General features: G+C 40.1%; 2 protein-coding genes across 10 annotated transcripts in view; one reads left to right on the forward strand and one right to left on the reverse strand.

The window, feature by feature from the left end:
- The first annotated feature begins 199 nt into the window (after positions 1-199).
- Positions 200-8,494, forward strand: tex47 (testis expressed 47). The gene is made up of 10 exons (XM_029455987.1): positions 200-245; positions 1,366-1,458; positions 1,677-1,749; positions 2,291-2,394; positions 2,987-3,048; positions 3,712-3,790; positions 4,029-4,154; positions 4,673-4,820; positions 4,976-5,035; positions 7,951-8,494. The coding sequence occupies exons 1-9, from the start codon at positions 207-209 to the stop codon at positions 5,011-5,013; spliced, it is 762 nt and encodes a 253-aa protein (XP_029311847.1). The 5' UTR covers positions 200-206; the 3' UTR covers positions 5,014-5,035; positions 7,951-8,494.
- Positions 8,172-27,972, reverse strand: part of LOC115024441 (rho GTPase-activating protein 44-like) — a 78,569-nt gene continuing 58,768 nt past the window's right edge. For 2 of the 9 annotated variants that reach the window (XM_029455977.1, XM_029455982.1), the window contains exons 14-22: positions 27,805-27,918; positions 26,383-26,474; positions 25,898-26,078; positions 23,483-23,503; positions 21,717-21,911; positions 19,887-20,417; positions 18,132-18,235; positions 17,146-17,529; positions 8,172-13,732 (exon numbers count right to left, since the gene is read on the reverse strand). In XM_029455977.1, the coding sequence (XP_029311837.1) occupies positions 13,575-13,732; positions 17,146-17,529; positions 18,132-18,235; positions 19,887-20,417; positions 21,717-21,911; positions 23,483-23,503; positions 25,898-26,078; positions 26,383-26,474; positions 27,805-27,918 (1,780 nt within the window). In that variant the 3' untranslated portion in view covers positions 8,172-13,574. Of the gene's footprint in view, positions 13,733-15,653; positions 15,707-17,145; positions 17,530-18,131; positions 18,236-19,886; positions 20,418-21,716; positions 21,912-23,482; positions 23,504-25,897; positions 26,079-26,382; positions 26,475-27,804; positions 27,919-27,972 lie in introns of all 9 variants that reach the window. The other 7 variants (XM_029455979.1, XM_029455978.1, XM_029455980.1 and 4 more) reach the window with 7 other exon arrangements.

The following is a 27,972-nucleotide window of genomic DNA, read 5'->3' on the forward strand; positions in this document are numbered from 1 at the left end:
AATTCATGATTATATATAAAATCATATCATTCTTCGGCTGACTCGTCGAAAACCCAGCAGCAACCCATCTACGTGTGACGTCGCATATGACATGACGTGTTGCCACGGTAACACATCGGAGATACTCACACAAACTGGAGGCTTCACAGAAAATTAGAAACTTTACTTGGGGAAACAGAGACTCCGAGGAGATGGAAAGCAACTCAATGACCATGTTTGATGTGTTTCACAGGGAAATGAGAGAGGTTTGTGCTGCTGGAGCCTTTTCATGCTGTCAGTGAGCTAGCTAAGCTAGCTAATTGTGGAGTAACAGTAGTTAACGTTATGCAGCTGCCCCACAAACGAAGGGGGGAATTTAAAATAAGCCCAAAAACCACCGCCAACAATCATTGAAGTAGCCATATTGATCACATGAAATTTTTCTTTCATGAAATATCTTGGCAGTGTCCCTAAATATATGTCAAATACAATATAGGCTATTATATTGAAATGGGTGCCATAAATATAGCGCGTTACAACTATGAAGGACTAAAAAGATGCTATTATAATAAATAAATGACGAAAATGATCAAATAAATGTACAGGTCATTTGAAAATAAATAAATATACACATAAATAGAAAAACAAATCAAATATATTTATTTATTTGACAAATGACACATTTTTGTATTACTTTATTTATTTCCCATTTAATTATTTTCTGTTTACATTTATTACATTATTTTTCCTCCATATACAACTGCTATATTAGTGCTTTGCTTGTATAATCTAGTCAAAATGTTCCAAGATGGGTGTTTTGAAGCATAAATGTCTGTTTGTTTTACACATATGACATATTTGAATTGCAATTATTTTCAAAAAGGATAGTATGATGAGTTTTGATAGGAAATGCCCTGTGAACATGCAAGTGATGAGTGTAGAAGATGCTGACATATAATCTGAGGGTTGGATGTCATTAAAATAGAGTTTTCAGATTATTATTTTCAGACTAAACAAATCAGAAATGTATTATTTTCCCTTGAAGCCAGTCTCATTAGCAAACATCAGTCCTCTTATCATTGGAAGGGACCAGCAAGCAGTTTATGACCGCAGCTTTAACCCAAATAGTTTATCATCTGAATGCTGTGTCCTCTGACATGTGCACTTCCTCCTCCTATTGGCTTTCATTACCTGAAATACAAAGCTGTCCCGGCCTGGGATTGGCTCATGTGTTTACCGTGTATATATCTGTAATTGCATCAGAGTGCAGCAGGCTTGGTTTTATAGCATTTGGGGAACAATGGGTTCCTAGGATATAAGCTTTTATAAACACTGAGAGCACACAGCTCACTAAGGCTTCACTCTGTCACTGCTTGCATTGGACAGGAAATGAAAGCAGAGGAAAAGAAAGAGGAGGAAACTGGGACTAGTTTATTTCACCAGTTTATGGTACAGAAGACGGATCTCGAAGAAGATGTGGTTTGTAATTAATTACAGATTAAAGGAGAGGAACTGAAAGTAAAAACTGTTGAATTCTAAGATCTAAGATAGATAAATGCAAAATACATTTTGTCAAACAACTCATTATAAATTAAAATGTAGCTTTATCTTCCCTTTGTGCATTTATGTTCCGACCTGCATGTGTGTATTAAGTGACAAAGCTTTTCTAAGACTGTTCTTCATTGTCTCACCTACAGAGGATCGTGCTACAGCGGCTGATAGTGATTGCTCGGCTCCCCCACGATCTCGCTGACAGGACAGAACTGGGAGGTCAGCCAGCAATTACCTTAGAGCAACCAAGAGCGAGAGCACAATAGCTCAGTGCTTGATAATAATAAGGCATTGCTATTCCACTGACAAGATCCCTTCATTCAAATCAATGAACTAATCACCTTATACCAATGTAATCCTGTTTCCCTTCAGGGGAAGTGAAGGGTGATGGTAATTGATGTTACAAATGTATTGATCTACGCTATTTGCTAACCGTACAGTACAATATATGGAGAATCATCAATTTTCAAACTCTTAATATGACAAAAATGTGCTGCAGTTGCCATCAGAGCAGTGAAAAGCTCTCTTGTTACCCTTGTTTAAGTATTTATTACCGTAGCTTTCACACCTCTTTATGTGAATGAGTCTGCGGGGCGTCCTTGTAAAAGCTTTTTGTGGTTGCTGCTCAAGGAAATTCTTCGACAAAAAGTCCACAATAAAAGGCTGAAACTATGTGTTGACAACAGAGCTGGGATTTCATCAGGCTGCTCAGTTTCTCACTTATCTGCAACAAACTGATATTTAGTTTGTTTCCACACAGCTCATTACGAAAAGCTCAACTTTCAGCTCAGCAAACAATATTTCTGGGATCTTATGACGGGCCAGCTGTTCATTTATCCATCCTGTGTGCTGCATATTATTGAAGTAAGTTTCACTGTTTGTCTGTGATGAAGATGTGACGTCGTCAGGCTTGAGTCAGATTACTTTGAAATGTAATGAGTTACTGAATACAAACTAAAAGGCATTTTGGTAATTAGTAACTTAACAAAACATTTAATTTAATGTGAATACTTTTGTATTACTTCAAATCAAACATTGAAGATATTTCACCATATACAAAAAAAATGGACGCAGGAACAAATATTGTTCTCTCTAATAATTCTTAATGCAAATAAAATGTATTTGGCAAATTCAGCATTTAGTTGGTAAAATCAAATGACCCTCGCAAAAGCAGTACTGGCACAAGCTTCAGTTGTACTGTGTGTATTCTGGGACACACTTCAGTCAATAGCGTTGGCTATCATGAAAACAAGTTTTATAGTTTCCAAAATTTCCATATTTTAAAGACGAAATGCAAAAATGTAATCAAGTAATCCTTGCAAACTATAATCTAATTACAAAATTATTTTTACTTATTTTTTGTAATCTGATTACGTAGTCCCGATTACATGTAATCCATTACTACCCAGCCCTTGGATATCGTGCACTTAAAGTTTTCTGTGTGTCTCTCTTCCAGTCGTCCAGGGAGGTTCTGGTTTCTGTTTTGAAAGACCTTAAAGACATACAACAGCCAGACGGGTAATGATGCATACATGATAACATACATAACCATATAGGATATGACGCAGTGTTGGGATATAATGAAGCGCATAGTACAGATAAATTCTCCTTAATTTATCCCTTTATTTTAGTTTGAAAGATAATCTTATTTCTCACTAACAGTATCATGTATATTCTATATTATCTTGTTCCACTGAATTAAAATATTTAAACCCAAAACCCCATGTGTTTATGTCTGCACCGTTCCATCAAATGGAATTATTGTAGATATATTGTTTGCATCATTTTATACAAATTACCCCAAAATACAGTCGGACGTATTGTCGGACTGTTGTCTTTGGAAACTGGATTTCCACCAGACTGTAAAGTAAACATGTGTTTGTCCTGAACAATATTTGGTTGCTCAGCATGAGTTTATAGGTTTTAAGAAGTTAATGGTTTGTCGCATGGAAATTCATTACACATAACAATTTGTGTATTATAATTGCCCGGATATTGATTTGACTTACCGGTCAACAAGTGTCGCCGTCTGTTGATTTGTTTCTGCTTTCCTCCATGTGTAACTATATCCATTTAATCCTCATAAAGGTCACTGTAGAATAAACCTCCCTTACATTCAGCCTGTTACTCTTATACAGTGTAACTGAAACCATCCACATCATTTTTTATATCCCTCTTTAGTGCCTTGCTGGAAGCTCCCAAGGTTGTGTTCATGGCACATAATCCTCAAAGCAGGCTGTTCCAGCAGTGGAGCTACAAGGTTTGCATGTTATCTTTACTTCTGCATAAATATGAGGCAAGTACAGGTAGGTGATAAATGAAATGGTCTTAGTCAGGTGTAGATCCACCACAAGCCTTCAGGAGCATTCATTAAGTTGCTCCACGCTTTTATTCAGGTTTTCCCTCGTCTGAGCTTTTTATTTATGAATAATAATCTGTATGCATTGATATTTGTATATGTATTAGTTTTTCTGAGTGTTTGATGTTGTTGACTGAAGGTGCTCGATGCAGATCAGGCGACCAGGGACTCTGGAGCTAAAGGACTTGAGGAAGAGGAGGAGAACACAGAGACTTTAATTTGCACGGTCCTGTCAGCGCTGCAGAAACTGGAAATATCTAAGAAGGTGTGTTTTATATGTTTATAGTCTCTTTTGGGATTGATATATATGAAGGACTAAAGCTGGCAGTATAATAAATAACTAAATCAACAAAATAATTAATAAATGTAGAAATAAAAGCCTCATTCATCAAAAACAAATTCAGGGTAATTTGACAATAACATTCACACCATCAAGGCATCAAGGTAATACAGAAATAAACATTGGATGTGAAAATATATCAATCAATGCAAAAATAAAAAAGTAACAATAATGACAAGTAATTTGTCAAATAAATATATACATGTTATTTATTAATTTCTCTATTTCTGTGCATTTTTCTTTCTTTTTTTAATTAACATGCAGATTCATTTGATGAATGAGGCTTTCATTTCAGCATTTCTTTCTCTTATTATTTTATGAATTAATTTATTATAATGGAAGCTTTAGTCCTCTTTAGTTAGATACATCACACCAGGTTTTTTCTTTATGTTTTAATTACCATAAAATAGAGAAAGTTTTCAATTCTCTAAATGCTCCCTCAGGCTGTTCCTGGGTCAGTGCTGGATGAGGCTCCGGAGCTGATCGTCTCTCAGCGGGTTCTTCTCAAGCTTTTGGCTCGAGACGAGCTCCAGACTCCACAACAACACCTACAGATGTTCAGCTCACCGTTAAACATCAGCATGGACTTTGGTAAGAGGCGTATTTCAACTGCTATCAAACATGAATGTTAGGAACAGATTAGTGACTTTATGATAATTGTCTTAATTTCTTCTTGTTAAAAAAGAAGCAAAGGCAGCAAAACTACACAAAGTCACACTTTGCTATATATTCTGATCACTTCTCAGGACAAGCTATACGCAGCAGCTGCCTCGCCACAGTTTAATGTTTCGAAAAGAAAAGAAAAGGTAAGGAATCTTATTAATAAACATTATACATTATTCGGTCCATCACTTTGTTCCAGACTGAAATATCACAACAACCAGCGGTGTGGACTGAAGTCACATGACTTGGCCTCAAGTCACAGATAAACTAAACTAAATTTAAAAAAACCTCGACTTTGACATTATCACCAATGACTGACTGGTGACTTCACTTGAACTTGACACCTTCCCCCAAGCCCAAAGATAAAAACAATGTTATTTTAAAAGTGTGCCATAAATCAATTAATTTCTTGAATCTACTAGCTTTAACACTATTCATTCCCAGCAAGTCGCCACTTGACTCCCCTGATCCACTTTGTTTGAACCAATCCGACATCATCCAATCAAGTTGCACCTTGTAGAACTAACGTTACTGAACGCCAGTTGGAGAAAAAAATTATACCAAAGATATGTTTGTGCACATGCGATGGTGAGCAGTATGCAAAATGTGCCGGTCGAAATTGGTAAGGAGTGCATAACAACTTGTTTAGGACTCGAAACTCACAATTTAGGACTTGAGTGTAAAGACTTGAGATTTACTTGTGACTTGCAAAACAATGATCTGGTCTCATCCCCGTCAACAACTATTGGATAGATGGTCATGAAATATTATACAGACATTCATGGTGCTGAGAGAATCCTCAGGTCAAAGTATTAGTATATTAATATTAATATAGTTTGGTTTATGACCAAATACCTGTAAAACTAAGACCATTTCCATCAACTTCAGCTGTTCTTTGTCCATCCATCCATCGATCCATCCATCGTCTACCGCTTATCCGGGATCGGGTCGCGGGGGCAGCAGCTCCAGTAAGGAACCCCAATCTTCCCTTCTCCGGGCCACATCCTCCAGCTCCGACTGGGGGATCCTGAGGCGTTCCCAGGCCAGTGAGGAGATATAATCTCTCCACCGAGTCCTGGGTCTTCCCCGGGGTCTCCTCCCAGCTGGACGTGCCTGGAACACCTCCCTAGGGAGGCGCCCAGGTGGCATCCTTACTAGATGCCCGAACCACCTCAACTGGCTCCTTTCAACGTAAAGGAGCAGCGGCTCTACTCCGAGTCTCTCACGGATGGCTGAGCTTCTCACCCTATCTCTAAGGGAGACGCCAGCCACCCGTCTGAGAAAACCCATTTCGGCCGCTTGTACCCGTGATCTCGTTCTTTCGGTCATGACCCAGCCTTCATGACCATAGGTGAGGGTAGGAACGAAGATCGACCGGTATATTGAGAGCTTTGCCTTCTGGCTCAGCTCTCTTTTCGTCACAACGGTGCGGTAAAGTGACTGTAATACCGCCCCCGCTGCACCGATTCTCCGGCCAATCTCTCGCTCCATTGTCCCCTCACTCGCGAACAAGACCCCGAGGTACTTGAACTCCTTCACTTGGGGTAATGGCTCATTCCCTACCCGGAGTAGGCAATCCACCGGTTTCCTGCTGAGAGCCATGGCCTCAGATTTGGAGGTGCTGATCCTCATCCCAACCGCTGCACACTCGGCTGCGAACCGATCCAGTGAGTGTTGAAGGTCACAGACCGATGATGCCATAAGGACCACATCATCTGCAAAGAGCAGCGATGAGATCCTCAGGTCACCGAACTGCAACCCCTCTCCTCCACGACTACGCCTCGATATCCTATCCATGAAAATCACGAACAGGATTGGTGATAAAGCGCAGCCCTGGCGGAGGCCAACATTCACGGGAAACGAGTCCGACTTACTGCCGAGTATCCGGACACAACTCTCGCTTTGGGCGTACAGGGATTGGATGGCCCTCAAAAGTGACACCCTCACCCCATACTCCCGCAGCACCTCCCACAGTATCACCCGGGGGACCCGGTCATACGCCTTCTCCAGATCTACAAAACACATGTAGACCGGATGGGCGTACTCCCAGGCCCCCTCCAGGATCCTTGCAAGAGTAAAGAGTTGGTCTGTTGTTCCACGACCAGGACGGAATCCGCATTGTTCCTCTTCAATCAGAGGTTCGACTACCGGCCGAACCCTCCTTTCCAGTACCTTGGAGTAGACTTTACCAGGGAGGCTGAGAAGTGTGATACCCCTGTAGTTGGCACACACTCTCTGGTCCCCCTTTTTAAATAGGGGAACCACCACCCCGGTCTGCCAACCCCTAGGCACTGTCCCAGACTTCCACGCAATGTTGACGAGGCGTGTCAACCAAGACAGCCCCTCAACACCCAAAGCCTTCAGCATTTCTGGACGGATCTCATCAACCCCTGCGGCTTTGCCACTGTGGAGTTGTTTGACTACCTCAGTGACTTCCATCAGGGAAATTGACGATGATCCCCCATCAGCTTCCAGCTCTGCCTCAACCATAGAGGGCGTGTTAGTCGGATTCAGGAGTTCCTCAAAGTGTTCCTTCCAGCGGCCGATAACCTTCTCAGTTGAAGTCAGCAGGGTCCCACCCTTGCTGTACACAGCTTGGATGGTTCCTCGCTTCCCCCTCCTGAGGTGCCGGAGCTGTTCTTTGTGTTTACTGCTAATTAGCAATTGTTAGCATGCTAACACGCCAAACTAAAATGGTGAACATGGTAAACATTAAACCTGCTAAACCTCCGCATGTTAGCATTGTCACTGTGATCATGGTAACACGCTTATGTTAGCATTTAGCTGTTAGCCTCACAGAGTCGGCATCATGGCTGTAAACTCTAAGTCTTGTTACACTTTTCTCTGCCTGCTCTAATCTTTGCATGGACCACAACATGTTTTGAACATGACAGCTGTATGTTTTTTAAGGTTGATTTTTGGCAGTACATACACCAATTGTTGCACAGAGGTCTGCATGCTACCTTGGGAGCATTTCAGCACCGTCACTGTCAGACACTTGAAATTGTAATTTAACTTGCAATTCAGAAATGTAATCAAGTGTTTTATGCCCCTGCAGGATGTGTTGGCCTTCACTAAAACACCTTGGGTGTGACTGAAGGCTTCCTACAGGAGAGAAATCACTGCAACAGTTTTATACCAACATTTAATGGACTGTAGCACTTATCTGGGTTTTCTTTTTTGATGTTCTTTCTCTTCCAAATTATTTTATGTATAAAACTTGTTTGAGTGAAATAACATTGAACACCACATTTGCAACAAAAGCACAGAAAATCCAAGTAATATAAAAACATTTTTTAATAGTTTCAACATTCGGATAAGGTTAATTTTATTTCTATCATACTGTACACTGTGTTCCACTTGGTGACCGGGAGATAGCACGTCAAAGAAAAGGCATTTCCTCTTCACTCCAAACTTTAAAGAGTCCATAGCGTCACTACAGTTTGACACAAAGAACTTTTAAGTCGAAACAGATTCCTTGATCACTCGTGTGTTCCCTTTTTATTTTGGCCCCCATTACTTGGAACTTAAAAAAAGAAAACGAAAAGATGATTGGAGATGTTCTTGCAATGGCTGCATGCACCACAGTGTAATCTACAAACTGTACGAGTAAAAACAAATGCAGCACGTTTTTTTCTTGCTTGCTGTATGATTTCAGTGTAAAGTCACAGGAACGCGTTTAGTCCTTTAAAAGCGCAGTTTTCTGGACACAGTCTCCTCTCCAATAATGTTAGCTGATTGATTTCCGGACAGTGATCTCTGTTCTGCCAGATGTGCTTTTCATATTTGCTATAAATAAAAAGGGTGACTGTTTTAATGGAACACAGAAGATACATGGGGAAAACAGTAAATCATGAGCGTTTCAAACTAACTGTTGGCAGAGTCGATGGAGAGTTTGACTAAAAAAGGTCGAGGGCAGCACTCAATTCTTCTTCTTTTATAAAGGTCGGTCTATCCACTTATAAAAAATAAATACAAGCACATTTATATAGGACCAAAGATGAGACATATTTCACAGGCATGGTTAAAAAAGCATGCTGCTGAGTTTTATACAGGACAATGTCAAATCAAACACCCCCCCCCCCCCCCCCACCCACCCACACACACACACTCCCTCCCCAAAATTGATCATAACACACTTTTTATCAAACACCCCACCACCCTCGTTTACCTGAAACTATGTCCACAACACACACAATCCGCCTTTTTCACGACCTCTGAGGTGAACATCGTCTATCACCAATACATTCCACCTATTCATGTAGAAAAAAGGCCGTCGTATTTTAGTGCTCAAAGGGCATGCTTGCAAAAGCTGTAATACTGGAAACTGTCTCCCGACTGTCTCTGCTCGACAGGGTTATTGTTAATAAAGTTGTGTTTGATGATTACTGTATGTACAAGCCTTAATCTGAAAACCTTTAGTACAAAACGAAGAGCAGCACAGTGTAACGCACAACTCCAGACAAAGACGGGACAGACCATTCACTTCAGCACAGTCAAATTGCAACAATAACTTTAGAAATAAAAAACAGTTTTGTGGTCAGCATTATGTTTTTCTTTAAATATTCAAATTATAAATACTGGGGATTTCATGCTGTATTGATCTCATTGAATAATTGCTATGACTTGTAGAAGAGCTGAAACATTTAGTAGATTAATAGATTATTTGATTGACAGAAAATTAATAAGAAACTTCAATAATTGATTAAAGCAAAAATGGCAGACATTTCCTCACGCTATATATAGACCGAACGATTAAGAAAATAATCAGCAGATTGTATTGATAATACAAATAACCGTTAGTCCCAGCCCTTAATTATAGAAAACGTCCAAAATGTCCTGTATTTTCTCTGCTTGTGAAAACATTTTTTGCATGTTTTTTCATTCTTTAACATCTATCTTATATCTTATATGGGGGACAATCACTGTGTAGATCTATGTTGTTAGTCAAGTTGTGGAACTAAGGAGATTTGTCATCTGCTGTCAAACTAAGACAGCGATGCAGCAGTTTCATGCAGAGTCTCTGCTAACCTCTTGAACCCTGCTGGATCCTGTCATTAATCCATCGCTACAGCTGCAGGTTGTTTGGACAAACATTGTGTAAGCCCACAGGACATTATTTTAAATTCTAAACAAGATCCCAACATTTTCAGAAAAATCAAATACGCCAGGTTGCACTGCTGAAACATTTTGTAGCATCATGTAGCTGCAATGACGTGTTGGAACAAGCACATACAGAATTTCTAATGCAATAATATTTAATGTTATTAAACTGAAAAGCTTAAATCAGGGTTCAAGAGGTTATTTCTTATTCTGCAACACAAGCACTATCAGCTGTTTTTATTTAGAAAATCTACAAACTATATTTAACCTTGAGCCTACGTCAGTAAAGTTTTGATGTTATTGTGCTCGAACCAGCAACATTGTAATATTATATGTACAGTATAATATTATAATGCACATCGTCATTTATATTTTTCAATACAGTATTTTTTATATATATATATATATATGTCTCCCCTGCAGCTATATACACAACATGTATGTTCAGAGGCTCATTATTTACAAAAGTCCTGTGAATAATATCGCATTTTAAAGAAAGAGCGTGGCAGAGCAGCACAGTGGCCATGTGTAGTGGATGTTCTCAGGACGAAATGGAAAGTCTTTCAAATCTGGATAGGTCACAACGAAACCCCACCACAAGGCAAATAACGAACGGCTGCTGTCGTATGCAAACCTTGTTACTCCAGTTTTGTTGATTTTCAAGTTTTCTCTTAAACCTCATGATTCCTGAAAAGGTTTCGATGCGACAGCAGGGTAATCCTGGTCCCGCGTTTGAATTTTCTTTTTTTCAATGCTCAGATGAGATTCATGTGTAGTGGAAACAATCACAACTCTTTAGACCTAGTAAAAAGTATTCAGAAATATATCTGTATAAATACTCTCATTAAAATAAACACATATACACATATCTTTGCTCTTTCCTCTGGTTCACTTATATAGACCAAAAATATCAGCATCCTCAGACAGGGTTGTGGGAAGGTGGCTGAAACTGAAAGTGCACTGCCAGACAGAAAAGAGTGCTGGTTTTGCCACCGAGGCTGCTGCTTTTTTGTTGTTGACAAAAATAGCATCCTTTTTTTCTGGGAGTGTGACTGTTTTCAGTTGTTATGATATGATAGGCTGTTATTAGAGCTCTGGCAGGAGGACCACATCGTGTGCCTTTCTCAGCTGAACATACGTACAGCAGGGCTGGAAACGATTCCCAAGATGTTTGGAACAGGTCGTCACATATGGAGCCTGAAGTGTGCCACCGGAGCATCGTGTGAAAGATCATGTTGCTCTGTGACTGCTATAGGTGTCAATAAGCAGCTGTTATCAACTGTGAAAGGTGATACGTCAGTGTTGTGTTTATAGCTTGTTTCACTTCCTCCCAAGCTCCTATATGTTTAATTCCAAATAAAAAAATGTTTTTAAATAAAATAAAATACATTCTAAAAAGGCTTTTTAATTTAGTATTTTGTTATTTCACTAATTCTGATCATATTCCATCTCACAATTCATTTGATTTCTATAAAGCTATGATTAATTGTTCAGCCCTAATTTGCACAACAAGGAACGTAACCACAAGTGATGCAAGTTAGGCGTGACAAGAATTACAGCCTGCTGCCGATTTTCCGAGCTATTCCACTGATCCAAAGTTAGTGGTAGTAATGTGAGAGGAAGCATAACAATGAGCCCTCGAAAGCAAAGGTGTAGAATAACATAACTTGTGTTCATTTACAAGAAAGCTCCACAGGGCTCCTTTGAAGAAAGTCAAACCCACAGAGCAGCAGCAGGAGCTGTGATTGGCCAGTCCTGCCAATAAATAACAGCTAACAGCTTAATAGTTATTCATTTGAGCAAATGTCCTGGTGGCACACTCCAGGCATCATGGACTCTCTGTGGATTCAACTCCATGTTCTTGAAACTGAAATTACTCGACATGGAAAAATGAAAAATCCCACGCAACGTTGCTTGCTGCCAAAATAATTCTGTGTAATCACATGGAGTTTTTCATTTCCCAGCTTGTTTGCAAAAGCCATCCCAACCCTTTACTTTTGTATCTGTATATATCTCATATGTCTAATAGCTCCCTGACAGCATCTGCTGTATTCTACCTTGAGGAAATGGTGTCTCTATAGCTTTCCTGTAGATACAAAATATGATCCAATATGATTTATAATGTTAATTGTATCATATATTCTGTAAATGTACAATATAAACAATAAATATTCAGTGATTGATGTAAATACAGGGAAAAGTGTGATTGGGCGTTTAACCTCTTTGCAGCCTGGTAGTTATTTTCCTAAATCTCTAAAATATGCATTCCTGTTTATGTGCCACGACACCAAAATGCAACATCATACAGTACATTTACCAAACACATATAAACACATACACACACACACACACTTTCCAAAACGACATACTGGCACACTCACAGTGAACGCTCAGGCGGGACAGAAATTCAGGGGTTGTTGCCTCCACTTTGCCAGAGCGAGGCATTTCAACTGATACCCTGAGGAATGAAGGAGGAACTTGAGATGGGAGATTAACAGAAGAAGAACGTGTTGGCAGGACAGATGTACAGTGCTTCTTAAAATTCACTCATGAGAAGTAGCAGCAGCAGAGAGCACTCGTTCCTCCTAGCAGCCTTGTAACAACACATTATGTAATAACTCCACAAAATGTAATACGTTATCACTTGATTATGTATATCAATTAGTGATAAACAGCTGCATTTTGTTATAAACAGCCTGAACTCAAAATAATTACATAATGAAGTGCTAATTACAAAATGCGGGAGTTGCAATTATATTTATGAAAATGTAATAATACATGCGTTACGTAATATATTCTTAGGCAGGCCGAGGAATACAGTGACACTGGAAGATAATCTACTGAAGTAATTGTATCTTTGTCAGTGAGTCAGTATGCATAACATAAATATTGTTGTTATAATGCTATAAGGATCTTTATGAATGAAGACATCCATTTTGGTTGGTATTACATAATGCATGTATCATTACATTTTCCTTTAAAGATCAACTCCCACATTTTGTAATAACCACTGCAATTTGTAACAATTTATTAGGAAATGCAGGGAAAATAATGACATATTGTGTTCAGGCTGTTTATTACAAAATGTGGCCGTTATTACATAATGAAGTGAACATTACATTTAGTCCAGTTATTATATAATGCGGTGTTATTACATAATGTGTTATTACGTGATGCCTGTCTCCAGTCTCGTGTGTGAAGTTAAAGGCAATATTGCAAGTGAATCAAATAAGGCAGAAAAAAACATAAAACATTAAATTAAATAAAAAGAACAGCCGACATAAAATGTCAAAGTGTGTGTCTGATCAAAAGTCCCCTGACAACATTGTCGCTAACGCCTCATGTGGTCGTGATTTCTTTTAGATGAGTATTTTTTGTTATTTTCTCAAAGTTTTTACCCCTCTGGAGTTCAGATGAGCCGTGACGATGACATCCAGAGTGAGGCTGAAGTAATCCAGCTGCAGAGGTGAAAGGTCAATGTATGAGTGTGTGTGTGGGGGGGGGGGAGACGGTGCAGCAGTAGCTTGTGTTTCATCAGCTGGAGGAGGGAGGGAGAGGGGAAGGGGGGACTCAGTGGCATCATAGCACTGTGCTCTCAGACTCTTCCTCCGACTCCGCTCTGTAGTTGGTCGATTCAAGCAGTGCCACTGAGTTCCTGAAGGGGGAGATGTGGGGCAAGTCAAAAATACAGTCCAGGTCCAGGTCAATGATGGGAATGTCCAAGTTGCAGAGACAATCTGGCAGAGCAAAAACACAGAAAGGAATAAGTGAAAGAGAGAGACATAACAATAGTGTTGATCTGGGTAAGAATAATAAATAAATAAATAAGAGGTTGTAGAGTGAAAGATCATTCCAGATGTGGTTTCATCGATGCTGGATGATGTTACACACAGCAAGTGAGTCATCATCAATTCAAACCATAGTTACAGTATGAATAAATAAAAATAATGCATGGTAGGGGTGCACGATATACAGGATACACAGTATGTAACGGGTGTCTGCATACATACTGTTGGCCATGTAGTGCATACAGTATATACTGTAGTTCACATGTAGGATACACTATTTCTACCTAAACGTGGCCATTTCTAGCCCCTCTGACAGCATGGTGGTACGATTTTAAAGCTTGTTTTCACTTCAATGATCTACCAGCTGCAGAAAACATATGCAAAAATACATTTTATATATTTCCATGCTTCCATAACGTTGGAAGAAATAATGGTCAAAATTGGTTCTGCAGAGGCAGAAATATCCTGACTTTTAGTCTATGGCATGAGTCAAGCTTCAAAAAGATCCTAAAATTCCCATGACGAGTAATATCTTTATTGAGTCTTTACCGAGTCAAACTCTATGCCCCCAGATCATAATTCAGATTCTTTGTCAAATATTTCTTCCAATCCTAACTCAAGTCTTTCAGACAAGGAATTTATAGGAAATTGGCACAAATGTACACAGTCGTGATCAATGACCAATAAAAAACAAAGACTAGTCAATTCAGTAAACATCGTCAAAACCCCAAACCACAAGATCAATATAGTTAGTTGTACTTATGAATCAACTAATATATTGACCTCAGTTTGATGCAACAGTGTAACATGTGTGATGAACAACTGCACAGAAAGGAAGTTTGCTGACTGAGGAAGAGCGGGGATGAGGGCAGTGAGGCACAACATTGTGGAGTGGAGTGGGAGTGTGAGGGGGTAATGGGGGGCAGCTGGAGCAGGGCATTATGGGTGGGAATCCTGAGGGCAGAAAAGTCTTGAGGTTTTTGGCGTCCGCCCCGGTCTGTTTAGCCATGCATCGCATCAATCTCAGCCACCATGCAGGCCAACAAATGGGTTAAAGCTGGACTGAACACAGCCGCTGTATGTCGGTATAGAGAGCTGCAGGAATGAGTCCTAAAACCCGGAAATGAGTCAGAACTTTGCACTTTCGGTTCCCTTGTCTCAAAGGTAATGGGTTTTTGGTGCCATGCCTGAAATAAGGTCTGTGGTTAACACAAGCTTTAGAGATTTTCACATTTTGTTTCACAACCTAAAATATGTCAGTAAATACCCCACTCGTGAATTTTAAAGCTTTTACTGCTTTAAGGTAACTTTAGCCTTTGTTGTTAACGGATAATCTTTAATAAATAAAATACATTTTAATTGTTTTCTGGCAAGTAGATTTCTGACCCACTTGCCTCGGAAGAAAAACATTCAATTTGAACCATGGCCTAAGGATAGCTTTTTGCTTCTGCCGATTGCATTTACACTTCAAAAATCATAGAAGTGGTGTTCATTTGGGAAGATTATCTTGCCGAACATAAAGTGTGAGTATCATAAACATTTGTCATCCACAGATCTTATTTGCTACAATAATCCAAAATCCCATGGAAAGCTCCCTTTGGCTTTTTGTCGAGGGAACCAGGGCGATGCTAACTTCCTGGTTGGCATCCCTGCAGCACTTTATACATAATGAGAAGTCATGTACAGGTGAATAAGGAGTGGCTCTAGAGTGAGGCTGCCATAGAGCGGAGAATCAGATAGAAACCCTGCTCCAAAATCTGCATCTACTGGCAACCTCACCCTACTGTGAGCCGGCTCCATGTTCGGCCGAGATGGCAGAGGGGTTGGAGAGGTGGGGAGGTGAGGCTTTAGCACAGGAACTCCTGCTTACCCTAAAAGTCCCTCTCACACATTGAATCACAATGAACCTCTCGGCTCATACCGCTGTAAGTGAGACAATAAGAGCAGTCGAAAAGAGGGGAAAATTAGACGAAAACATACTTAGAACCCTCTAGTGACGTTGAGGGTAATAAATAGAACAATAGAGTATTAGATTAGGAAATAACAAACATAAAATAAACATGTTTTAGTGCAGATGTATGTTTCTGATATGGAATGACAGACTTAAAAGGATTCTATATTTTTCTTATTGTCAACAATCTCATTAAAAGACCTTACCCTCCCTTGTCTGTGATACTGGTTACTACTGAAGATGTCAATATTTTAAAACAGGTCACAAATATATAGTTACATTTTTTTAAATGCTCAGTAATTTCCTAAAACAGCTGTTCACTGTAGTTTTTACCAATCATTACTCAAACAGGAGGAAATGGTGCATTTGTTCAGGACTATTTTCAGCGGCAGATTAATCAACATTTGGTGCTCTGGTGAGTATTTGTGGCAGCAGGACGGTGTGTGTGGGATTGAGTCAGAATAAACTTCAGTGTGTGTTCATGGTAATGAAGGAACATGTCGCCCAGTGCAACAGTTTGGCTCACTGATGTGTTTTAATAGCTTTTGGAAGACAATGGAGCTCTATGCTTCTAAATTACATTTGAGAATATTTATCTATATCTTTCTAGTGCTGTGATTTTTATTCTCCAATTTTATTTTATCCTTATAATAAAAATCCTACTCAAATGTGTCATTTTACATTGCCTTGTGTTTCTTGTATATCTTGTCTTAATGTCTTTAATGTCTTATAAATTGAATTGCTTTGCTGAAACTTGCTACACAGATAAACTATGGCACAGAGGAAGAAGATATAACAAACTTGTTAATAGGATAAGTTTGATTCTGTTCTTTTCATAGGATTTATTGATAATATAAACATTTATCAACAGCCTTATCATTTAATTGGTATGCAACAAAATGTAGATATTTTCTATCTTTCATGAATATAGCATCACCTGCGTCTCTCATAGTTATTAACATAACTTCACTATCCTGTGAGCTCTTATAATAATTTAATTCATTTTCAGTTTATAAATCTAATGAGAATTGTACAAAAATAATTAATGTAAAAAGGGTAGATGCAAGTAGCTAAGGCTTCAGCCTAAATTGAAAATGACCAAACTAAACTAAACTAAATATGTATTCATGGCTGGTTGGAAATCGATCAAAAACTACAAAAATTGTCATCAAAGTTTCTGGTAACTAAGTAATAAGGACCTAAAATTCATGACCTGTTACATTTATCGTGTAATAGCTGGTTGGACTGATGACATATTATTTTTGAAAAAATAAAATATAATAGTTTAAAGTAACCAGTAATTAATGGGCTGGAGTAAAAATGTGTGAAAAGTGAAATATAGCTAAACTTCAAAGCTATACTGAAAAACAACAGGTGTGGACTATAGTTGTATCTGTTTTATACACCTTACCTGTGGACATGCTTTCCCCCGGAGACAAACCATCCAGGAGGCCTGTCGAATGATCCAGAGGCTGGGGGCTGGTGCCGGGCGTGCTGGGGGGCTGAGGAGGAGGTAAGCTGGGCCTCTGCCGTGGCGGCTTGGGGGTCGGCCTGGCCTTGGTGAGAGTCCCGGCCAGCGAGGGTGGAGAGGAGAGAGACGGGGTGGTGGCCATCTGGATCTGTCCCGGGGAGCTAATGGTGGCGTAACCCTGCGGGTAGCTGAAGCTGTACGGGGAGGGGGTGCTGGGAGGAGTGGGCGACAGGCTCACTGGAGACGGCTGACCTGTCGACTGGTCGGACATGGCTCCTGACTGGCAGTATGGGACTTTAGGTGGGATCGGGGCCAGCTTCTTTGCTGCAGATGGAAACAAACAAAATCTCCGTTATATAAATAATACCAAACTGCAGTGATATTTTAACACCTGTTGTTCAAGATGGAGCAGTGGTAAGCAATTTCTATGACACTCATTTCTATGCATAATAAACATACTTATATTGCATTACATTCTGATTATAGCCCTGTATGATTATAGTTATAAGCACTCATAACTATTCATAATGCTTTATAACAATAATCAAGAATCACAATACTTCACACTTGCGGGTCACTCACTGACATTTTGCAAGGATCGTAGTGTATTACAATTTGCATTGCATTCTAATCTTTTTCATAATGCATTATAATAACTGTTATAATGTGTAGTTTAATTTTACTACACGATTATCGTGGCCAAAATAATTCCAGATAACAATATAATTGTGATATCTATAGAACATTTAAACAAATAATAATTATAAATCTATAATTATAAATATAATTCAGTCAAATGTATCTTTAACTTTGTTTATTGTCTAATGTCTAATTAACACAATATCAACATTTTCTTATTGTCAATAGCGGTATGTCACAACACCCCTATTTCAGACTAATGCAGGGGCAGCACACAGCCTCAGTACCTCTCCTCAGGGTGAGGGGGCTGTGATCAGATCCACTAGAGGTCATCGTCCCGTGGAGTCCCTTCTGTCCGATCACTGGAGACAGCTCCTTGTTCTTTAGAGTACTGAGGACAGAGTGAAGGAGAAAAGAAACACAGGAATTACAAGTTGCCTCATGCTGCCTTCTCTTTAATAACATGCCAACCCTGTTTCCACAAATCTCAAGGCAAATATAAAAAATATGAGCGCACAAATAGTCCAATGTCAAATTGCCTACTGTTGCAGGCGAATATGTAGTATATACTGCGGTGCAGCAGAAGCAGTTAAAAAATCCTAAATACACCCTAATGGCTTAATGGATTTTCCTTACTTTTACAGTATAGTGCAGCCAGAATGCCAATAGGAAGAAGGCCTGATGGTCAAACATAACCCGTTTATACACTGACTCTCTCAGCAGATGAGGCATGAATGGATGACTGAAGCTGTTTAAAGACGGGGTGGAGCAATGCACATGAGCGTCTCTGGGCTCAATATCAAAACATTTTTACTTCAACATACAATGGGCATCATGCAGCAACATTCACTAAAATTCTTCTTATATTTTCTCTTATAGAAATAAAAGAAGTCAACTCCAGATGCACCAAATGTTCTTAACCATTCAAATCTACTCTTACCCAGCTGTGCTGAATGATTATAATAATTGTTTATTATTAGCATAGGTAACGCCCACTAAACACTTTATAAGGGAAGATGTTGTGACGTGTGCAAATACTCTGGCACATGCCAAAGAGAGATGCTACCAAAAGAAGTCTGGAAGAAGAAGAACTTCAGCCGTAATAAAATTGAGGTACAGTTTAATAAACCTAAACAAAGTAAACATGTCATTTCCAGAGCATCAGTTCTGGCGTTACAGGAAAATTTAAAAAGTATCTAAGAACATTATGTCATTCAGAAGCTGAGCGCATCCAATATCATCCTCCAAGGGTTTTATAGTCTTCACTGGGATCAATGGACTAATAGTATTGTTTTTTTTGCCCACAAATTTAATAATCGAGTCATTATAATGAGTCTAAAACTATTAATATAATCTTGATTATATGGTATTTATGCATTTTGTTATGTTCCTTAAATGTTTTCTTGTGTTGGACAAACAATTTGTGGACTGTTAAAACTGTGTTTTACAAGAGTGCTCTCAACCACTCGTAACATTTTCTCTTACCTAAGAGAAAAGCAAAAATAAGAAATTATTGGTGAATCCCAGAAATCCACGGATACAAACAAAATAAGAATAAATCATAGATACAAACAAAAATAAGAGGAGATTTGTTCTTATATTGCTTCCTGCATGAGAACCTTTGTGTTGCTTTTGTTCATTTTCAAGCTCTGCTCTTGCAGTCTACCACTCAGCGCTGACTGGGCTCACTGGTCTGACTCATTAACGCCCACCTTTATAATGTATGCACCGAAAGCTTTGAATCTCCTTTGTTGCCTGGCAACTGCCTCCTTAATATCCTGGCAACATGGAAAGTTATGGATCGCATTCATGACAATTATATTAAAAGATGGATGGATCTGATAATGGAGTTCCTAAAGAGCATGGATTTCCATGACTGACTGATACACAACCAAAGGAATAAATAAGAACAAAGAATACGGCGCTGTTGGGAGTATCTTTATCTCACATCATCCCCTTTTCTCCTCACATCATCCTCTCTCTTCATGTGTGTGTGAGGTGTGTTGGAAGTACGAGCGAGCTCAGCAGGGTTCTGTATTTACCTAGTCAGCTTGGCTCCTCTCTCCCGGCTACAGGCACAGGCTGCCCATGGAGGGGGAGCGGATAGGGGGGTGTTGGGGGGTTTGGGGGAGCCCAGGAAAAGATCGTGACGAGTAAGAACGAGCGGGGGTTTGATGTAAAGGGTGGAGCCATTCGTTTCGGACAAGGTCGCATGCGAAGCGTCGGGCAGTGAGGCCTGTTTGGGCAGGTGCAAGGAATTGGGTTTGGGGTTGGAGTTGACGTCAAGCGGCTGAGGGGACGGGCAGAGGGAGTGGGGGAGCGGGGGTGGGCTGTAGCCACAGCGGCGAGAGGGAGGGGACGGGCCGGGGGGCACGGAGTCGGGATTGGGAGCGACGGGACGCATACCCGGGGGTGCTCGGGTGTAGTAATGGTGGTGAGGGAGCGAGTAAGAAGAGCAAGAGGAAGAGGAGGAGGAAGAGGAGGAAGAGGGGTAAGGGGGAGGCGGCCTCTCCTCCTCAGGGGAGGGGTAGGCGTAACCGGTGTCCGACCAATTGGAGGATGCATCATCTGAGCTGCAATGATAAACACGTCAATGTTTCATGGGGGATTGAGCTGGTCTGCAGAGGCTGAAAGGCTGTTAAAGTGGAGCAATCATTAGTATCTAGAGGTTAAAACGAAGAGCAGTGGGATGTATTGATTTGTAAGTTTAAGTTTGGGAGGAAATCAGGCGAATAATAATTATTGTGTCAGGAGGGAGAAGTAAGGACTCCAGGTGGAACAGCACAGAGGCAATAAAGAATAGGTGTTCAGAAATGAAATAAAACAGAAACAGTCACCTCATCCATTGCAGGGCCTTGCGACAATGGACTGTTAAGCTGTTAATGATGCTTGGACTAATGACAAAAAAAAAACAGATATATAATTCATGCACATGCAGCAATGAACCACTGAACTATGGATGAACTTTTCTCAACTTTGTTCCACATGTTGTTAAGTAAAAAAAACAAGCCTAAAGAGAAGAGAAAATCGTCACATGATATACAGTAACACCACTTGAGCAGAGAATTAATTCTCCACACATGGCTACCATAAATTCAACAATGAGAAAATGAACAAACAAAACAACAACTTAAAGAGCCAGTTCACATGAAAATCCAAAACCATATTGTTCCTCTAACCTGTAATGCTATTGATCAATCTAGATTGTTTGTAAAGATGTCTGGCTTATATCCAATATAAGGAACTAGATGCACTCGGCTTGTGGTTCTCAAAGTGCCAAAAAAATACATTTGAAAAACTCAACATCAATGCGTCTTTCCAGAAATAATAACCTGGATAATCCACAGACCTTGTTGTGAGCAGTTTCATGTAGGAACTACTTTCTTTCTACCAAACTACACCCAACAAATGTATCAACGCGCAGAAGGAAGCGTGCATCTGCTCATATTTTATTGTCGCTTTGAGCACCACATGCCGAGTGCATCTAGTTCCATTATATTGGAGAGAAGGCCGACATCTCTACGGCCGATATCTCCAACACTCGTCAACTCACACCAAAACAATCTAGATTGATAAATAGCACTACAAGGAAAAGTATGGTTTTTTTAGTTTGTGGTGAACTGTCCTTTTAAAGAGCAATCACAAAGTTTGACATGACATGCTTCATCAGAGGTGAGACACCGGGGTTCACACAAAGGTGATGATGAGCGTTTTGTGGGGGAAAAGAGCAACAGACAAAAAAACGTGGAGCACACAGCACTGTTCTGGTGTCAGTTGCAGGGCGCAGCAGCAAACGCGGCAGGGAGAGAGCAGCAGCAGGTGGGAGGTGTGAGGTGGTGAAACAGGAGGACGGGGGGGCACGACAGCCTTACCTGGCTCGGTCGCTGTTAGTGGGAGGAGGGGTTGGGGAGGGGGAGGCAGAGAAATCCCCAGCAGGCTGCTCGGGCATGAGAGCGTCAGTGAGCGGGACAGGGGGATGCACGCTCGGTGGCGTGGAAGAGGATTTACGCGTAGAAGACGAGCCCCTGCGCGACACCCAAGTAGTGTCCATCACCCTGACACCCATGCTGCAGTGGGACAGAGATGTAAAGCCAATCAAATCAAGGGAGGGTGTGTGTGTGTGTGGTTCAGGGGGGTCGTCAGGGCTGCTGAAAACGGAGAGGCTTCCCTGTCCGTCATCTGTACCACTATTGAAAAAAGGCCTGACCCTGGATCAGCCTCTAGTGTCACTGTACTCCACCCACACGCCCTTGTATGGGTGTACTTACGATCCTGAGCATGCAGGAACAGAGAACAAAACTTCATCTACACAATTTCTCACTTAAATATGTGACTCCCTTGACACATTCTCCTGCAGGATGACGATGTATGAGGAAGTTGAAATGTTAAATATTTTGATAACTGCAACACAAGAGCAGTTTGGATGAAATTAACAAGAAGTAGATGAAGAAGTTATGGTCCCTTTGGCATTAAAACATTAAAAACTAGAAAACATTACTACGCGTAGTTTGACAATTGGGAAACACCCTCATTCGCTTTCTTGTCAAGAGTTAGAAGTAAGAAGATTGAATTCTACGTCCTTTCAAAAGGAAGCTAGCCGCAAGTTAGCTTAGCATAAACACTGTAAACAGCTAGACTGCTCCATCCAAAGCACCTCTAGAGATCACTCATTAAAAATTATATCTAAAAGTTGAATCCGTACATAAACAGACAAGTAAAAATGAGTATGTTATATGCCAAATTATTTCCTGGCCGGAAAGTCGGCAAAGATTTTGGGACACGACTTCACATTATGCAGAAACATGGAAGAAAATAAATGTTGGGTTGATGTTAATTCACGTTTTGCATATTAATGTTTTGGTCAGATGTAATTAGTATTATGTTGTAACCATTAGCTGGTGTCCAAGTAGAGTGATTAGTAAGAAAAGTTTTTTATTCAAAGGTAAAGCAATATTTTAATGGTTTTAGGGAATGTACTGGTGCAGCAACAAGTCACTATAAAATACAACACATCTTCTTTTTAGAGTCCATGTTGTTTCCACAAAATAAAAACGACCTAAATCTAATGAACACACCGAAGTCAGAAGAACAACTTCCCAACTTGGGAGATGGGACCATCCAAGCAGCATGTGAACGCAGCATTAGAGGTGCTGATTGTTTACCTTTTCACCCCTGCTCGCTGTTTCCTCCTCCAGTCTTTATGCTAAGTTAAGCTAACTGGCTGCAGGTTCATATTTAACGTACAAACATCGGCACAAAGCTAATAAGCGTATTTCCCAAAATATTTAAATGATTTATTATTTTCATTTTGATCAGAAAAACAGGAACTAACTTAACTATGACTAAAACTAAACAACAAGAGACTATTGTACTCACAGGCTGAACAAGTTTATCCAGTGCCAAAAAGACTTATGTAAACACAGAACAGAAAGAAAAGCCTGCGTTGTCCATGTCACCCATTTGTCACCCCGCTCTGTTAGAGACATTCAACTATAGGAGTCCAACAGGCAACCTGACTGGAGCTATAAACACACACACGACAAATGAGCGACACTTCCTGTCAACGTGCAGCTGGGACGAACAGATGATGAATAGACTGATGAGAGGATGACTGGGGAGGGGGGGGTCTATACTGTACCTTTGTATCTTCCTAATGCTGCTTTGTTAAAAACAGAGACAAGCACAATGAGAACAGTGAGTAAGGAGCATAGAGGACACACTCTCCCCTAACTCATTAAAAGCATTGTTATCAAAGCAGCAGAGGAACTTTGGCAGGATGAACCTTTTGAGACATGAGCCGAGATGGAGGAGCATAATGGGGAGGCTGGCCTGGCAGGGGGGCTGCAAGGGACAAGAGTCAGGCCGAGTGTAATGAGGAGAGCGATCTGAGGGGTGATATGTGCTCTCTCTAAAGAGCTTCAGCCTCGTCAAAACCCGTAGAGAAAATTATCCTTCCATTTTGTGCTAATAAGGTCAAAGTTTCCCTAATGGATACAAGAAAATCCCCCCATAAAATAAAGAAAAATGCTTTCCACTGCACTGGTGGCAATCTGGTACATTCGTGCAGAACACTGAGTATTTCATATTCTTTGTTCGGCTACAACATTATGGCAAAAAGTATGTGGACACCCTTCTATTATGTACTTTTAGTCCTTGGCTGTTCTTTAAGGCTTTGGCCCCTTAGTTCCAATCAAAGGAAATGTGAACGCTTCAGAGTACAAAATAATGTCTATAATTTATAGACAATAATGAGCTTCCAACTTTGTAGCAACAGTTTGGGGAAGACCTTTCGTCTTTTCAACATGATAATTCACCCACAAGGACAGATTAAGAGAAAATGGGCCCCTGGGCAAAAACACATAAAGGGCCCCCACCCCCCCTACAAGAACAAGAGAAAAGATACATATTTGTGGTTGTTTTGTATGTCTTTGTACACGTTTCGTTTTGTGCTCTTCATGTTTTTTTCTATTTCACTTTTTGGCCATTTTGCGTCTTTTTTTGTCTCTATGTCTTATATTCTAATGACTTCATTTGTTAGAGCACCAAAGACGCAGCCTGACCTTTCTCTGATAATCACATTATGCAATTTTTTCCGTGTATGTCCAGACTACCTATATATTATTCTCACTGGCCAGATTAATGTAGAGGGTAAGTGCAGTGTGTGTCCTTCAACTGTTCCTGCTCGCTACAGAGAATGATGGGAAATGATCACATCGTTATTCTTCACATGAAGGTGCACAGATCCCCTTGAGCAGCAAATTTTAGTGTCTGAATGTCAATTAAATTTTTGAGAGGGGTGTGCACCACAAAGAAATGTAAAATCCAACTTTACAACCATGTACAGTCCTAAATCTAAAATCTTTTGTACATAAAAACCTCTCTCTCAAAGGCAGCCTCGCTGTGCTGCTGAGCCCGCTGGTTCTGAAGAGTGTGTTGCTATTGAAAGCTGAGCTCTATTGATCCAACACACACACACACACACTTTAATTAGCTGGGCTACACGTGGTCCCTGGGCTGCAGAGCTCAGACTAGCCGCAGGGCCTGATAAGACCAGCGCTGTATTAAAGCATTAATGAAAGAGACAGTGAGACAGAAGGAGAAAAGAGAAAGAAAGCCACTGACTGGGTTTCAGCTAATCCTCCTCCACAGCTCAAGGATTGTCAGATTCCTCATTTCACAGACTAAATGTCATCTCTTTCACTTTCTGTTTTCTCACTTTCTCAGCCCTCTCACTCGGCTGCAGATAAAGAGTGATTGTTTCTGTCCACCTCATAGTGAAACTGAGCTTTTCACTGAGGTCACCTCTTACATGAAACAGTGTGTAATCAGTGGGGACTTCTTCCCGCTCTTGAAGAGAGTCATGTAGAAACTGTATGTGCCTTGAAGTAGCCTTGTCTAGGAACATTTAATTTAAAGCTAGCTTGTCAGTTGAGCTGTCAGTTAGGATATAATGTACTTAAGTACAATTTTGAGGTAATTTTTCTTTTCTTTTTCCTGTGAACATTTTTAAACGACTACTGGAACCCAATTTATTTAATTTGGCTTATAATACAGGTAATGTTTTACTAATTCTATAATTTTTTTATTATTCATAATGGTCTTTGTTGAGTTTTTTTCACTTATATATATATATATATATATATATATATATATATTTCAGCCATTACTGTCTTTTTATGTATTTTGTTTATTTGCACTTGGTTGAATGCATTGCATTTATTTGTTGTAAGTACTTTGAGCTACATATCTTGCTCTATAAATAAAGTGTTATTATTATTGTTAATATTATCAACATTGCTATTATTATTACTTGAGTATTTACATTGTATTCTACTTTTTACTTCTACTTCGCTACGGTTTGGATGCAAATGCTTTCATTTAACTCTACTACATTTCTTCAATAACAAAAGCTGCTCTGGCAAAAGAATCCTGCTCATTTTTGGACACTTGCTTGCTTATCTGCTTTGAATGAGCCTGCGCCTTGTTTATTGTCCATTAATCTGCAGCTAGATGTATTGAAAATGCATTCCCAGTAAAGCTAAAGAGGTCATACCCGTCCTTCTTGTAGAACTCCAGCATCATGTTGTCTGTGGCGACGCTCAGCGGCCGTCGACTCTGGTCGTTCTGCTTCCGCTCCATCTGATCCATGTCCGGGGACGGCATCAAGCTGTAGTTGGCGTTGTGGTTGGTGTGGACCGGGCTTCCATAGTTCCCTGTGACGTTGAACTCGATTTCTAAGAAAGAAAAGGACGAAATACAGAAACAATTCAGTGCTTTATTGAGTGAAGAAGACAAATCATTCCCCCCACAGTAGAAACTAAACTTAGTCCCTAAGCAGTGGTGCATGTACTATACTTAGTTTTTTATTTTATTCATACCTTTCCTGTCCAGTGAAAACAAAAAACTGAGCTTGGATTTTTCTGATAAACTGAAGGAGGAAGTGTTCCTTTATGTGTTGAAGAAATTCTCTTACTGGTTAATCTAAATAAACTATTTAAAACCCTCTTGGATCAGCTGAAAACAGGGCCCCCTCCTCACCTCCAGGGAAGAACCAGTCGGCGTGCTGGATGATGGGCTCGATGATGCCGACGATCTGCAGTGAAACTGTGGTCATCATCTCTGTGACGTTACTGCAGCAGACAGAGAAGAGACAGACTTTTTATGGTGGGACGTAGAGGATCGTAAGGATTTACACTCAGGCGGTGATTAACACATTTTCATGATATTACAGAAGCATTAAAAAAAGAGACAATTAAAACCATTTCAGAAATGTTGGCTATTAAAATACTAATTAAAAGTTAGAGAGGGATAAAGAGTTTGTAAGATTTACACAGAGATATGATAAGGGAGGTGTCCATCACTCTTTCCAAACTGCTGAGTCATCATCATCATGAGTGGACTTCATAATAAAAAAAAATGTCTCCTGGAGATGTGTTGGAGGCTTGTATTGGCCATTTTGTTTTTAGCACTTTGGGCTCCAAACGGCATCTCTCCGTGTGTGTCGTAATCATCGGCTGAATAAACAATGTAGCCAGTCCGGCAGCGCGTACATGTGAGTCCTGTGTGGGGCTAGCTAATGGCCGCCGCCCTGCACTGCACTCATACTACGCTGATAACGCTTTACACACCCAAGGCGTTGTCGCTGAAATATGGCTCAGCCCGCGCCATGGTGAGAACCGTGTGGAGGCAATCATTCTGCTCTGACTTCCATATTGCAAACGTTTAACTCCCTAACTGCCATAAAAAGGTGTTTGCTACAATTCCCACTATTTTGAAAAGACAGAAGATGTTTTCTGTTGGTCGCACCCTCATGTGTGTTACATCACTAGAACGCCCAGGATGTGTGTTTCATAGAACAACAGGACTCAAATATACTGCATGCATAGTGTTTGAAATAAAGGCCTCAGTGTCATGTCCCCCACAGAGGACAAATATGAATTGCCGGGTCTCAAAAGGATATAGCTTCAGTCAAGAGCTGGAACATGCAGATACAGAATAGTGTTAGAAAGAGTGGCATAAGATTATGAAAACCCTAAAAGCTACTTATGGGGAAACACAGAGAGAAGAGTGGAAGCTGGATGGTAAGAAGTTCAATCTAATGATGTATATTGTGTTTATTTAGGAGGCAAACTGTTGTACAATAGTGATATGAATAATTTTACTATTTTTTAGGAGCTGTTACAAAGGGCTGATTGTAATATTAACAAGAGTCTATACTGTACTTCTAATTTTAAGCAGTTTGAGCTGAATAAATGGTGCATTGCTAGATTTAAAGAGCCGTAGAAATTAAAACAACTTGACATTCATTACAGAAGAATCTACAATAAAAAGATTTTGAAAATGAGTTCCTTAAAAATGAACCAGACTTGTAGTGTAAGCTCCTACTTTAATTCATTTTATATTGTTAATAATGTTCTAAAAAAGTCAGTAAACTGTAAGTATGCATCTTTGCTGTCTCACCCTTCGTTGTGCATCCACAGCAGGTTTGGTCCGAGGACAATGGCAATGTTTCCAGGCGTCATCTTGTTCAGATCCTGGTCGTCAGTCAGTTTAGAGAGGAATTTGATCAAATACCTGTGATACAGATACAGGAAGAAGGTCAGGCAATGAAAACATTACTTTACTACA

This window comes from Cottoperca gobio, chromosome 19 (assembly GCF_900634415.1).
Source record: "Cottoperca gobio chromosome 19, fCotGob3.1, whole genome shotgun sequence".
In the NCBI taxonomy this organism is placed as follows: domain Eukaryota; kingdom Metazoa; phylum Chordata; class Actinopteri; order Perciformes; family Bovichtidae; genus Cottoperca; species Cottoperca gobio.

What these genes read in the sequence shown, in the direction of transcription:
- tex47 (XM_029455987.1), top strand. Translation starts at nt 207, where the DNA reads ATGACCATGTTTGATGTGTTTCACAGGGAAATGAGAGAG. An exon ending in TGACAGGACAGAACTGGGAG is followed by an intron (nt 1,750 to 2,290) that starts GTCAGCCAGCAA and finishes GTTTCCACACAG; the next exon opens with CTCATTACGAAAAGCTCAAC. An exon ending in GACATACAACAGCCAGACGG is followed by an intron (nt 3,049 to 3,711) that starts GTAATGATGCAT and finishes ATCCCTCTTTAG; the next exon opens with TGCCTTGCTGGAAGCTCCCA.